Raw genomic sequence first — 14964 nt, forward strand, 5'->3', positions numbered from 1 at the left:
GGCCTTATGCTGTTCTTATAGGCATCTTTTAGGATGGACAGTTCAAATTCACTACTTCAATGGAGGGTGTGGGGCACTATGGATTTAGCCACCTGGTGGATGCTGAATGGTGACACACCGTACAAATATATGTAAACAGACAAAACACAGTCCTTTCCTGTACATTTGGCTGCCCTGGTTGAAAGATAAGGCATCACTGTCGTACATCCCTTTTATGCTAATCTGTTTCCACTCCCAAGCAATACTCAGCAATACCTCAGCATTTCTTGAAATTTTCTGCACATTTATTTTAGTATTTAAAATCACAAATATTTCTGTCCAACCAAGCAGTTCCTGACTCAGAAGATGATGCAGTCCCGGGCAAACCACCAGCTGTGCCAGCTGAAGCTACCCAGGAGCCTCGGCACCAGCGAAGGGTGGATTAGATGCCAACTTCTCCATGGATCTCGATGCCCCAAAATCAGCTCAAGTAACAATATCCTTGCAGGGACTGACTGGACAGCCAGCAGAGCTCAGAGACAGGCTCCCTCCACGTGCTGAATCCCTGGCCCAACCAAGCAGGGAGGCCACCAACTTCCAGGTCTCAGTAGCTCCACAGCCTGCCTTCTCATGAGACCCCTTTCAAGTCCAGCCGGGTCACGATCCCTTCGTGTCTCATGATTGCCCCTCTGCTCGATCCTGTGGCCCTGGGGTCTGAGTGGACGAAGGCCCGCTTCCGCTCCCCAAATCCAAGGCTGATCCTGCCGTGCAGAATTTCTCTCGTATACAAAACCCCAGATCAGTTTAAAAAACAAAAGCCCACCATTTTTTACCCACACCCGAGCCTCCTTCAAGTGGCCCGAGGCCCATCGTCATGGCAACCTTCCTCCCACCGGCTGACAAGGTCCTTGGGCACCGAGTTGTCCGAGTGGACGCCGGAGCCGCGGCACAAAAGTCTCTCCAGGGCACCCCCTGTGGCCGGCTGCTCGTTGAGGAGCAGCGCTTGCCGCACCAAGGCCGACATTTCCTCAGGCCGGTCACCGGCCCAGTCCGGTGCCACAGGAGCTTCCTGACAGCAGCCGGCCGGGACAGTGCTAGGACCAGGGAACAGCTCTTGAACGCCGCTACTGTGGGCCCTGCACTTGAGGCGAAGCTTGTGAGGGAGAGCTGCTGTCCGGACATCGGGGTGGGCATCCAGCGGCCCCGGATAGGGAACAGGCGAGCCGCCCCAGCTGCGCTCTTCCCCGCTCTCCTCGCTGCTGTAGCCCTCAAAGGGGGATTGGGGCTCCTGAGCCTTCCTCATGTGCTCCACTTGGGGCAGATCCCCCTCCAAATAACCGCTGGGCGTGCTGTAGCCGGGGGGCTTTGTGCAGTACCCTGGGTGGGGGGGCAGCTCCTCCCGCTGGCTGTGGCCTTCCTGCTCCATGCACGGGCTTTTGGGGGCCTCGCCAGCACCGCGTCCTCCTGCCCGCTCCTCCCGCTCCGGAAGCAAAGGCTGGGGAGCTGCCACTGCGGTAAAGCCATTGGCGCTGAAGAGGATGACCCCACGAGGAACCGGGGTCTTGGGCTCCGGGTGGTGCTGCGGGGGAGCCTCGCCGTAGGCTCGGCTGACCGCCTGGGCCTCCCCCAGCGTTTGCGGCATGGGGCTGTCCCGAGACGAGCCGTCCGACATGTCCGAGAGGGAGCCCCGGGACGAATACTTGGCCGCAGACACACTGCCGCTGTCCCGACTCGACTGCTCCGTCTCGGAGGAGTCCTCCGAGTGATGCGCCCGGGACAAAGAGCTGCCAGAGTACATGCTGCCGTCGCTGCTCTCGTAGAAGTGGGCCATGGCGTTGGCGCTGGCGGCGCTCAGCTGCTGGCTCTTCTCCATGAAGGCCGCCGTGCTGATGAGGCCGAAGCGCAGCTTGAGCTGCAGGAGCTCTGTCTTGAGCCGCACGTTCTCCTCGTTCAGCGCCATCACCCTGTTCTCCAGGACCAAGTCGTTGAAACGCCGCTTCTCCCGCGAGCGCTTGGCGGCCTCGTTGTTCTTCCGGCGCTTTTCCCAGTAGCTGGCGTCCTTCTTCTCGTCAGAGATAAATTCCCGCTTCCGTCGGCAGTTGGCACTTGGCTTGCCCTTCAGCGCCCGGGCTCGCTGCATCATGCCGTCCTGGTGGAATCCGGGGAAGCTCCCTGCCGAACACAGCGTGGGCGAGTTGAGACTCTCCATGGCGTCGCCGGCGGAGGTCTGGCAATCCCTCGGCACAAACGTTCAAGTGCTCGTTGCCTGCCTGCCCTTTGGACGTTTACCCTCCAATTGCTGAAGCTGGAAAGGGCACTTCTTGCCGAACCCTACGCCCAACGCTGTTGTCAAACTGTACTGCCAGAGGCGCTACTTACAATATAGCCTTGAGCTGTCCTCCAGCTGCAACAGTCAAACGGGCTCCGAGTTCCCACCGGTGCAAAGGGAACTGTCCAGCACAAGGAGAGCATCTTCCAGGACACCCAGAGAAGCAGGAATTCTTTCGGCTGGAGGCCCAGGCAATCGAAGACTTTCTGGTCACTCTTTGCTATCCGGAAGATGATTCACTGGAAGACCTGCGGGGCTTTGAATCCAGACACCGGCCAACGGCAAGAGCAGAGATGTTACCGGCTGGCAGGCACAGTGGGAAATGAAGGAATCAGTGGCAACCGCTGCGTCAGGCCCAGAAGGGAGTGAAACGCCTAAGGAGGAAGGACACAAAAGGAGGGTGTTACATCTCTGCCCAGTGCTGTCACACACCTCAGGCTCCATTTACATAATCCAGCAGGTTGAGGCAGCAGTGCCACAGCCCCTGGCAGACAAGGGCCACACCCCACATTCCAGTTCCCTCCAGAAATAGGAGTGCTTGCACACAGTGGGTGGGGTCACACAGGCGTGGGGTCACTCCCTTCGGGGAGCCCCCAAACACCCCCTCCCAAAAAGGATTTCATGCACATACATACACAAGTTCTGCTTGCTGATCAACGCACACTGTGTACCATATCCCCACCTACTTGAAGCATGCGACCCAAACCAGTCTTCTACTACATGGGCCCCCGGCAGCACCACACATTGTAACGACCTCTGGACATAGAAGGGGCGCATGGCACATATAAAAGGCACACGCCAAGCTAAGGAAGGGGAGCTGAATGCACACTATTTGCAGCACAAAGTGGGGGGGGGCGCTTAAAGCAAGGAAATGGTTGCAACCTGGATTTAGGGTATAGTTAAAGCCATGGTTTCCCCAGTAGTGATGTAGGGAAGTGAGAGCTGGACCATAAAGAAGGCTGATCGCCGAAGAATTGATGCATTTGAATTATGCTGCTGGAGGAGACTCTTGAGAGTCCCATGGACTGCAAGAAGATCAAACCTCTCCATTCTTAAGGAAATCAGCCCTGAGTGCTCACTGGAAGGACAGATTGTGAAGCTGAGGCTCCAATACTTTGGCCCCCTCAATGAGAAGAGAAGACTCCCTGGAAAAGACCCTGATGTTGGGAAAGATGGAGGGCACAAGGAGAAGGGGACGGTAGAGGACGAGATGGTTGGACAGTGTTCTCAAAGCTACCAGCATGAGTTTGACCAAACTGCGGGAGGCAGTGGAAGACAGGAGTGCCTGGCGTGCTCTGGTCCAGGGGGTCACAAAGAGGCGGACACGACTAAACAACTAAACGACAACAACTAGGCGATGTATTCCATTTACTCCTATGCCGACCGCAAACATGTCCATGCACAGCTGCCTGTTATTTCGCAAACCTTAAGAAGAGCTTTCTCTTTCCCCTCTCACAGGAAAACTAATCCCATTTCTCTCTCTCTCGCAGAACCTCATCCAGGATCTGGCTGTAGGGCTTACGGTGTTTGTGTGTGTGATGAACGGTGCCAGGCTGAGAAGATGATCTGCGAAACCTATGGATCCGAGGCAAGCAGTCGCCTGGCCCGTTCTGACTACCGAGGAATCAGGCCACCAGCCAAAGGAGGTTGTATAAGGAAAAGCGACGCCGCCACTCCTCCTGGACACCATGACACATACAGAGGAATGCTCCAGCTCCCCTCCCCTGAGAAAGCCAGGGCCATGTGTACGTAGTGGCACGCTCCCCCATGGCGGTGGCGCTTCCCCCCCTTCCCTTCTTTCCCTTTGCATGTGATCTACGCGCATCAGGCACAAGCGGCAGGAATATAGGTCAGTAAACACTGAATATTTATCAAGCCAAGCAGTCAAAACAGGTCTGATGATTATGGATTGCACAACAGCTCCAGAAAGAGAGCGCAGGCACAGCGCCAACAACCTACTGGCCTAGAAACTGTTTCTGCACAAAGAAACAATAGAGGCAGGGAGGCAGGGGGAGATATTACGTGGAGCTGCAGCAGGAGGAGGCTGCAAACAACTAGGGCATTGTCCAGGGCAGCCTTCAATGTGACTGGCATGTTGCTGTGCCATTTGAACCACAGCTGGGGCTGGGGAGAATATCCCACCAGGGCACACACCCCAGACGTGGTTTGCTCATTTGGCTGCTGCTCTGGGCTTCTTTAATGAAGCACAACTTTCTTTTCTGACACGAATAATTTTTTATAGAGGAAGCAATGGGAGCACCATCGCTTAGGCAGGGCTCTGTGTAAACATTCTTCTTTTTCTTTTAAGGAAAAAGCTTTATTTGTTTCATATGAACAGACTGGAAGGAACTAGAATTCACTGGCCAAACCGGGGGGGGGGGGGAGGAGAGAGAAACATTAAGTGGGGGTGTTTCATATTTCATAAAAGCAATTTGTGCTAAAAAGAGTATTTTTTTTAAAAAAGCAGATCTCTATTATTCTCCCCCTCCCTTCAAAAATAAAAATGGAAAATATGACACAATCCAAAGCCGCAAGATCCCTTGACGATCAGATATGAAACTCTGCTATGCAGCTCGTCACCAAATCTTACCACCCCAACTGCAGACAAAATGAGTGTCAGTGTGCCTTGTTGCTAATGGTACTGCAGGCACTATATACCTGCCAATTAAAATGTGGTGGGGTTTTTTCGGGGGGGAGGGTTATTAGGTTGTTGTTTGTATTTTGATTATATTTTGTGGTTTTATATTTTGATTTTATTCGGTGAACCGCCCTGAGACCTCCAGGTATAGGGTGGTATATATTATTATTATTATTATTATTATTATTATTATTATTATTATTATTAGACCCCTGCCTGAAACGCAGGAGGGCCATTGCAAGACAGTGTAGACAACGGTCTGACTTTGTATAAGGCAGCTTCCTATGCAACTATATAAATCAGGACATGTTCACTTAAATGATGGGAGTTTGGAGCCAGGGTTTTCAGATGTTATTTTGCCTGTTTCCATCCCAGCTGGTTGGCGCAATAACTGTACCTGGGTGCCTGAGCTTGCTTTCCCCCTCCTCCCTCCCCATCCCTTTTTCCTTGTGTGTCGTGTCTTTTGGAATATAAACCTGAGGCCAGGGGCTGTCTTGCTACTGATTGTAGTTAAGTCACTCTAGGGGCCTTTTCAGCTGAAAGAACAGGGCAAAAATGCTTTAAACAAACTAACAAACACTATCCAGCTGAAAGGATGCGAATGCTAATGTGCAGCTGGTAGAGTATGAGACTCTTAATCTCAGGGTTATGGGTTCGAACCTCACGTTGTGCAAAAGGATTCCTGCAGGGGGTTTGACTAGATGACCCTTGGATCCCATTCCAACTCTACATTTCTGTTTTGTGCTGAAATCTGTTGATCTTCCTGCACTACTTTCTTCACCCTAGTTGTTCCCGGGCCACATCTCCTCCTTCAACTCTTTCCTTGACCCATGCATTTATTTCTCATTCTGGGTCAAGTCAAGAAAATAATTTTCCAGCTAAACAGCCCAAACCCCACACCCTGACCCGCCTATGGGCTCCGGCCGCATGTCTTGGTGGCACGTGGAGCTGCCAGCAGGATGGGCTGGGTGTGTGCAACCAGGATGCAGCGAGCTGGGGCATGAACGGAGGCATGACCTACTTCCCAGTCTGCGTCACCTCCCTGGGGCAGCGAGGCTTACAGCCTGCAAAGGAGGTCATATCCCAGGATGGATACACAGCCAGAGCCCTTGACTTATGGCGAGATGTGCTGGAATACTTCTGGAGTAAAACCAAATAAAAGTTTTAAATGCAGATTCATTTGACACGGATAAAAAGTAGAAGATCAGAAACAAACAAGCAAATTAACTCGAAAGTGCATCTGAGCATGGGCAGAGTGCTTTGGCACTCACAAATAGCCAAAGTCATGTCACACGTATCTGAGGCTAGAGAGAGATGGCTTCCAGCTTAATAAAGGTTGCAACCTTCAGATAAGAGGCTGAGCCTTAAGGAACTGAGATGGTCCAGCTCAGAGGGAAAGGGGGTGCTTGCAATGAAAAATATTCTGGATCAAAACAGGAGAAGTAAAGGGCTCTTGTTTCTCCTCTACTAGACGACAAAAAGCACAACGTGAAGAGAAGGAGCGGTAATCAATGCAGACATACAAGTAAGCAAGTTTGCACACCACTTAGAACGCAGCCTCCCAAATTCAGTGTTACAGGATTCAATTTCAGTGAAAGTGTGGATAGGATTTACAGAATGCTACGTTGCCAAATTTAAGGGAAGGGGATGCCAAATCTTAGTGATCCACAGGAGCTGAGGCCTTTCAGAATATATGACTGTCTCACTGTCTTTCCTGGATGAGTCCTAGTTTTTCACAAGTTTCCTGGGACACATGTTAAACTAGCCAGCCTGCAGTTTGCCAGAACCCCCATCCCTTTTTTTAAAAAAAAAATGCTATTGCATTGGTCTCTTTCCAATCCTAAAATGTGGAGGCTGATATTACGGACAAGCTACCTATTTTTGGTGGAAGACCAGCAATTTCATATTTGGGTTCCTGGGGAACTCTCAGATGGATGCCATCCGGGCCCGGTGATTTACTCGTTGTTCATGTCAATTAAGGCCTAGAATTAATTACTTAATGGCCTTTTGCCACCACTTTATGCCTTCCTGAGAAGGCTGGTTCAGAAGCAATTATCTGCCCTTCATCTTCCACAGTGAAGCTTATCCTCAGTTAGAAGATACGAAGAGGGGGAATTGCAAGCAGAGGGAATGGGAAGCTGCTCTGACAGCTGCTGTGTCAGCCACCAACTTCCTCACTGCCCTGCCTTTAAGAGCAGCACAACACAAATTCAGCAGCTTCGGTTTTCCTACTTCATCTCCATAAAACAGGACAAGCCGGGGCAGGAGCAACATTCCCCATTCTTGTCTTCAGTCATAGATTTCCCGAGTAACTTTGGACTGCCCGTGGCAGATAACCCTTCCCAAGTCTTCTTCCTTAGGTGACTGATATGGTTTGCTCTGCAGGTTCCTCCCTTTGCTTAGCCCTGTGACTAGCAGCTTCCAAAATGAGATCCCCTCCTCTCTGCTCCCTCCCTGCAGGGCTTCCCACAACCGCTTAATGATGTAACATTACATGACAGTGTCTGCTTTCCAAGCAGGAATGTTCTGTTCCTCTCCGGGTTGGAGATGAGCCACTGTAATTCTTCTTCCTCCTCCCCTTTCCCTTCCTCATCACTAGGCAATATTCTGCATAATCAAATCTCTAAACACACACGCTAGGATTGCCACTCCACACACACACACCCCACCGAGGCATTATGTAAGCAGCACGGCAGGCAGAAATTTAGCAGGCATACCTTAAAATACAGTGATGGGGGGAAATGTACCTGTTGATGTTTTGCCCATCTGGCAGTGTGTTAAACGCACAGAGACAAAGGCGGCAATCACACAATATGGGGCTGCGGGGACGGTGCAGTGGGGTGAGGGAGATGACGATGTTGTAGAGCAGAAAACCTCACTATTTAACATCAACAAGGGGGTGGGGGGTCAGGAAAAGATCAAGCTACAGGTTTCACTTTTGGCCAGTGAAGGGAGAGCTCTGGGGTCTTAGCTAGCCTGATACATAGAAATAAAGCAGGTGGAAAAACAGGCTAAAGATTATTTTTAAAAAGTGAAAGTCTGGGCACAAAAGTTGATGAGCTTTTTTTTTGGCCAAAGTTGTTGATCTCAACAACAACAAAGACATGGGCTGCCATGTGTCCAGATTTTCATGGACATTTCAGCGATTTTCGCCCCCCAGATGCTGAATACTGGCTATGTCCAGAAAATTGCTGAAGTATGGCAACCCTAGTGGCACTCCTAGGCCAAGATTAATTTCCACCCCAGACACCGAACGGATCAAGTACTGAGCATGGCCTGGGGAGCATGGATTCAAACTGCCCTCCAGGCGTTGAGTGGCCTTCATCAGATCATGGTGAGTTAAAACAGGACGGGGACACACACACACACACACACACACACACACACACACATCACTTTGGGCCTCTGAAAGGTGCAATGCAAATATGATTAACAAATAAAGGTAGTGGTTAGGGCTAAGTAGGTCAAGACACGCTTTGAGGTTCCCTACAGCGGAACCCCAAGGGGGAAGAGACCGTCACAAGAGGTGGCTCGCTCAGAGCAGGTGCACCCTGCAAATGGCCGCGGAGTCGGGCACAAGCCGCTCCTGGCAGCAACCAGGCCTTGCCCAACTGGGGCCACAACTGCCACCAGCTCCAGCCCGTGCAGGAGAAGGTGTGGGTTGCCCAATAAGCAGGGGGCAAATAAAGGCAGCCTGGACAAGCTTCTGAGCTTTTTAAAATGAGTTTTGCTCTGTAAACATTAGCAGGCAAAGCTCTGTCCACACCAGGCGGTGATTTATCACTTACTGGTGTCTAGAGCTCAAGCTGCTGCTAGACGTACAGAAGCAGGGGCCGGTGAAAGAGCAACTCTTCCTACGGGCAACCTCAAGAGCCCAGCTCTGCTCTGCGGCTGACTGGCCACCAACCTCTCCGATTTCACAACTGACTTTGCCCCCCCCCCACCTCCCTCCGGACGCCTCCCCCTTGCTGCTCTGTTTGGCCTGCTGAGCCTCCTCATGGGTGCAGAAAGGCTTTCTAAAGCAAAGATTGCTCAACTCTGGGGCGAGGCTTTGCATGTGGCAGCAAGCAAGCCATTCCGTGCTACACAACAGCACGTACGTACTCTCTCTCTCTCTCTCTTGCTTAGACTTTGTCCAGAGTTTCCATTGCTAAGGAACATACTGATCTCCTCCCAGGAGCCTAAGCTCTTGGCCACGACTGGGGTTACAAGTTTTGCATAGCTGTTGAAATGACTCAGGATGCCTGTAATTGCGTTTGGCTCTGGAAACCAACCGATGCCTTGATGTTTAGGGCACGGGGGGGGGGGGCAGCACAGGGTGTGGTAAAGGAGGATGGGAGCAGGAATGCTTTGCTCCGAGTCTGAGTTCTGGGAGGGGAGTGCTAACTAGTGGTCAGAGACGGGAAACAAGAGACTGAAGAAGTCTGTTCAGTGCTCAGTGTGTTGCAGGGAGATGGGTAAATCTAGCGGTTTGACAGCCCAAATACCCCTCCGATTCCTTTGCCAATCCCTCAAAGCACAAGAAAGGAAGCAAGTACAGTGGTACCTCAGGTTAAGTACTTAATTCGTTCCAGAGGTCCGTTCTTAACCTGAAACTGTTCTTAACCTGAAGCACCACTTTAGCTAATGGGGCCTCCCGCTGCCGCCGCGTTGCCAGAGCACGATTTCTGTTCTCATCCTGAAGCAAAGTTCTTAACCCGAGGTACTATTTCTGGGTTAGCGGAGTCTGTAACCTGAAGCGCATGTAACCCGAGGTACCACTGTGTATCCTGCAAATGGAACGTACACAACTGATGCTGTTTGCACTGTGACTCCACCCAGAGAACTGAAGGTTCCCCTCAGCAGCCCAGAGCGCTTCTTACCAACTCTGACTAGCCAGCCAACTCCACCCAGGTTATGTGATCAAGGTTTCACTTGACCTGGATTAGAGCAGTGTTTCCCAAACGTTTTTGGGCAACGGCACACCTGTTTATTGAAAAAAAATCTCGCGGCACACCACCATTAAAGCCCCGCCCCGTGACGTCAGCGCGCAGCGTCACGCCGGGAGGGACGCACGAAAGTGAAAGTTTTTTCCCTCCCCCTTGCCGGGGAACCTTCAAGCTTTGGGGGTGGGAGGAGGCAGCAGAGCGAGGGACTGAGGGACGGCGGCAACTGAGGCGGCGGCGGCTGTTGTGGTGGTGGCGGTGATAGCGGGCGGAGGAGGGGGCGGCGGCGGGGCTTGAGGAGCCGTCGCCGGGAGTTGCTGCTGCTGCTGCTGCTGCTGCCCGGACATGCCGGCCTCCTCCTCCTCCGCTGTCTCGCGCTCCTCCCTTTTGCACGCGCTGCCCCGCCGCTCGGCACCACCACCGCGGAGCCGCCCCCGGCTCGACGCGGATCCTCGCCGCCGCCTCAGTTGCCGCCGTCCCTCAGTCCCTCGCTCGGAATTCAGCTCGGAATTCAGCCTGAGGAAAACCCCAAGTCCCCACATTTCTAGTTTAAAGGGCGATACGAGCCCCACGGCAGGCAGGCAGGCAGAGCTGGGAAGGGGGTTTCCAGGGGACACGGCAGCTCCTCGAAAGGCTTCTCTCAGCTGCGCTCAATCCGCCTCGGAGAAGATTTCCCCTCCGGTCCCATGCGTTCGTTTGGGGCATCGCTCCGGCTGCTCCCTCTCCCGCCGCGCAGGAGCGATGCCTCTCTCTGGCTCTCCCTCCGCGCAGGCTGAGGGAGGGAGGGAGGGGCGCGTGTGACCCGTCTCTGCTGGGAGACCAAACCCAGCGAGGCAGAGTCGCGCGGAGGCGCCCAGGCAGCGCTGCCGGCTGCGAGGAGGAGCGCCAGGCAGCAGCAGGAGGCGCGGCCTCTCCTCGCCGCCGCCGCCCCGCCTCTCGCCGCCCGACTCGCCCGCCTCCCTCCAGGCATCTCGCGGCACACGAGGCAACGTCTCACGGCACACTCGTGTGCCGCGGAACACCGGTTGGGAAACACTGGATTAGAGAGCCCTCAGCAGGATAGTGGCAGACGCAGGTTGCCAAGACCTTGGTCAAATCCTACTCACAGAATGATCTCAGGCCAGATGCACACTCGGCTTACCTTACAAGGTGCTTGTGGTGGGGGTGTCCTGAGCGCTTTGGAGGAGGGACACCACAAATATTGCCATGCTCAAAATTATTGCATTGCTGGGAACTGAATTAGATGATCCACTGGGTCCCTCCGAACTCTACAATTCTGTGTTTCTATGAAATCAGGATGGCTATGGGCTTCTTATAAACTTTCAGTGCATGCTTTAAAAGAAAGGAGGGGGTGATAAGCGACAGCAGTGAAGGTTAGCATGGATCTAGGTGGTAGCTATTACCGTATTTTTCGCTCTATAACACGCACCCGACCATAACACGCACATAGTTTGTAGAGGAGGAAAATCCGTAGGCATGCCACCCGTAGGCATTCCCTCCATAACACGCACAGACATTTCCCCTTACTTTCTAGGAGGAAAAAAGTGAGTGTTATGGTGCAAAAAATACGGTAATTAGGATGGGGTAAATAGGCTGATTTTGTCACAGATTCCTATCCACAAACTCCCATCTCAAACCCTTAAATATATTTATCCATTTGCATTTGTGAATGCACATGAACACACATCTGCAGGCGGTGTGTTTATCTTTGTGTGGGAAGAGGATTGCGAGTGCATTCTTAATAGTAATTTGCTGTACTTTAAGATCAGCTGACCCTCTCAGCCTGGCAGAGGAAAGATCACAATCAGAGAAATACTGTCCATTACACAATCAGTATTTCTAATGCAACGTGTGAGCTTTTGAGTTACACACAACTCTTCCTGTGACTGGATAGTTAAGAAAGTGTTTTCAAAGGAAATAATACTTCTACATGTGGAGAAGATGAACAGAAACATATTCTTCCCTCTTTTTGAAAGGAAGGAAAATCACCATCTAGACTAAGCAACATGTTGTGTAACTCAAAAGCTGATATACTGCCTTTTGAAGACTATTTAGTCCTAAATAAGAGTCTGAGTTGGCAAGATGTACAGCAGGGATGGAAATTCAGTGTCCCTCCAGGATGTTAGAGGTTTACTTGAGTTACATACTTTCAACAATCCTCTAGGATATAGAATTCCCCCAGTGCAGAATCTAGATTTACCTTGATGCAGAAATTTAATTTTAGCAGAGTATACTGTACATAGACGACAAAGAAGAGCCCTGTGTGGTTTTCTCTCTTTAACTAAAATCCCTGGAGTCCACCTTTGTATTTTTAAGTTTAGAAAGCAAGAGAGAATGCTCAATATCACCTTGCAGTTAAGCCATAAGTGATCTGTGTTGGGAGATAAGGAGCGCACTTCTAGATCACCTAGTTCCTTATTCTTGGCAATAATCTCTGTAACAAGCAAGGACAAGCTGCTGTCCCATCATTTGGCCAGGGGCTGGGTCAACCAACCTTCTTTCTGCCCAACCCCTGCAGAACAGAGGGTGCAAGGTTTTGTTTGTGTGGGTACAGAGTTGTGCAAGTGGCAAGTTTAAATACTGGAGGGGGGGTTCGGGAGAGAAATTGACTGTGCTGCGTTAACCAGTCGCCAGATTACACACTTCCTTGCCCACATTCCTGTGGTCAGGTAGAGGACTTCATTTGGAGAGAGAAAGAGAGCGCGCCAGCTTGTTTGGAAGTGACTCTCTTCAGCTAGACACGCCTTACCCAGCTTCTTCCCTCCCACTTTCACGCGGGTGCCATGCATCGATCTATGCTTCCTCAACAGTGTGGAACAGCGACCCTGCACATGCTCAGAGGCACTCCGCTATATTCTGAGGCGGGAAGCTCAGCTGCAAACAAACCCGTGCAAGTTTAACCCGTGTGCATCAGAATGCCCAAATTATTTCACTGGAACAGCAGCAACAAGCAAAAACACACCACGACGTCTTCCCGGCTCTGGTGATAAACCGATCTTCTCCCGAAAGCAAGCTTTCCCCAGTCTCATTTCTATCATGTCAAAGGGTTCTTGGCTGCCTCGCACAGACACACAAAACCCTCACGCCCTTCCCCACCCCCCCAAAAAGTAGGTCAGGCTGGGCAGGAGTGGAGGCCCACTCGCAGGCTTGCTACTGTTGTTCCGCGCGCGAGCCGGGGCGCGCGTGTGCGCACAGACCAGCCGGGGGAGTTGCGCGCAAGCGGATCTTCCCCGCGCCGCCCCCGGCCCCGCGCGCGGCTCCACTTCACACCAAGAACGCGAGTGGCTGTGCAGGAGAACTTCTCCGGCTGCATTGTGCGTCCCCGCGAGCTTTTGCTTTGCTTTGAGCAGGGAGCGGGCGGGCTGCTGGGCGCATACGCACAAAAACGCAGCCCCCAAAACAAAGCTGCACATGCTCGCTGCACGCAAGACACCGTTCCCACAAACAAAGCGCGCACGCACATGCACCCGCCGCGACTCTCTCTCTCTCTCTGCCCGGCGAGCAGAGACCCAGGAGCCGCCGCCGCCGCCCTGGCCGGGGGAGGGGCGGGAGCTCCGCGCCCCGGATCCCGCAATCCCAGACGCGCCCCGAGCCCCGGTACCTCTTTGGGAAGAAGCGGCCGCGTCCAGGGATCCGTCGCGCTCCTCTCGCCCCGCCAAGCGCCTGCCTCCTCGCCCAGCGCCGCCGCCGCCGCCGCCGCCCTCCTTCCTTCGCCCGGCGAATGTGTGTTAGTAGGTCAGCCGGTTGCATAAGCGCTGCTCTGAGCGCCTCCTCCGTCACGCTCCCGGAGTCGCCGCACAAAACAAAACGGGGGAAGGGAAGGCAGGGAGGAAGGGAAGCGGGGCGGGGGCAGCGAGCGAGCGAGCGAGCGAGAGAGGCTGGGCCGGAGCCCGACGAGCAGAGCCACGCGGGAGGCGCCGGCGCCGCGGCGGGGGGCGGAAGGGCCGGACGGAGCCCGCCCGCGGGCGGCCCTCGCGGAAGATGCGCGGCCTCCCCTCGCCGCCCCGCCGGGTGGCCGAAGGCGGGCGCAACCCCATCGGCGCGCGTGCGAGCGAGCGAAAGACTAAAGGGCCGCCTTGCTCCGAGGATTTTCCCATGCAAAACCGCCCTGGCTCTGGGTTTTTTTTTGGGGGGGGGGGACGAATCCCTATTTGTGTGCGAAGAGCTCTGTAATTCTTCGGTGCAGAGAGAGGTGCACTCTGCGTATGCCCTTGGGCCGCCTTCTTTATTCATTCTATTTTTTCTACCATCTTTCAGCAGCACAAGGAGGTATACACGATCCTCTTCTTCTGTTTCATCCTGACAACAACTCTCCAGGAGTAGATTAGGCCTAAGATCGGACACCACGTGGGATTTGAACCCGAGTCCCCTGAGTTCAGTGCTCCAGCTCCTATGCCATCCTGGCTTTCCTCACAAATGGAGGAAAGATCCGAATGAATGCAACCAAACACTGGTAAGGGCTTATTAGCAAGCCTACCCGGTGCCAGTGAAGGCAGCAAAGAAGGCATACTTTGCTGTCTCCATTGCATCCTCATTATGTTGTCCAGCAGAGCTTTTCTGAGTTGTAGGGGCCTTTTAGAGGCTGACCCAAAGCAGGTGGTAGAACCGACGGTAGTTCGCTGTGACTTGTTTGCAAAATATTTTGAGGATAAAATTGCTTGCATCCACCAAGACCTTGACTCTACAGTGGACGCTCGGGTTCTGAATGTGATCCATGCGGGAGGCACATTTGCAGCCCACAGCATTCGCAACCCGCAGCGCCATGTCTGTACGCGCGTGGGTTGCAATTCAGTGCTTTGTGCATGCATGACCGCCGGAAGTAACCATAACCCGAAAAAACGCAACCTGAAGCGTCTGTAACCCGAGGTATGACTGTACTGTTATAGCAGATGAATCTCATGGGGTGTGCAGAGCACAGTCTAGTCCTGTTGCGTTGGCTGAGTTTCAGTTGGTAAGGCTTGAGGATTTGGACAAGGTGCTCAGATCAGTCAGGGAAACTGCTTGCACCCTGGACCCTTGCCCTTCTTGGCTGGTAAAAACCAGCAGGGAGGGAGCCGCTGGTTGGGCCAGGGAGCTGATCAATGCCTCTTTAC

The 14964-nt window shown here is 53.0% G+C and overlaps 1 protein-coding gene and 1 long non-coding RNA gene across 3 annotated transcripts in view; both read right to left on the bottom strand.

Annotated features, from left to right (window-relative positions):
• The window catches only part of LOC310697029, a 277036-nt gene that overhangs the window by 174984 nt on the left and 87088 nt on the right, over positions 1–14964 (bottom strand). The gene's annotated exons all lie outside the window — the stretch shown is intronic.
• LOC310696919 (uncharacterized protein) lies at positions 263–13796 on the bottom strand. 2 transcript variants are annotated; one of them, XM_083483112.1, is made up of 2 exons: positions 13473–13796; positions 263–2682 (listed from the first exon to the last, which is right to left on the bottom strand). In XM_083483112.1, the coding sequence occupies exon 2, from the start codon at positions 2186–2188 to the stop codon at positions 830–832; it is 1359 nt and encodes a 452-aa protein (XP_083339238.1). In that variant the 5' UTR covers positions 2189–2682; positions 13473–13796; the 3' UTR covers positions 263–829. The 2 variants fall into 2 exon arrangements, with proteins under 2 accessions (XP_083339238.1, XP_083339239.1); XM_083483113.1 differs by lacking the exon at positions 13473–13796 and adding an exon at positions 8735–8851.

Source organism: Podarcis liolepis (assembly GCF_965112155.1).
Source record: "Podarcis liolepis genome assembly, chromosome: 17".
NCBI classification, from domain to species: Eukaryota; Metazoa; Chordata; class Lepidosauria; order Squamata; family Lacertidae; genus Podarcis; species Podarcis liolepis.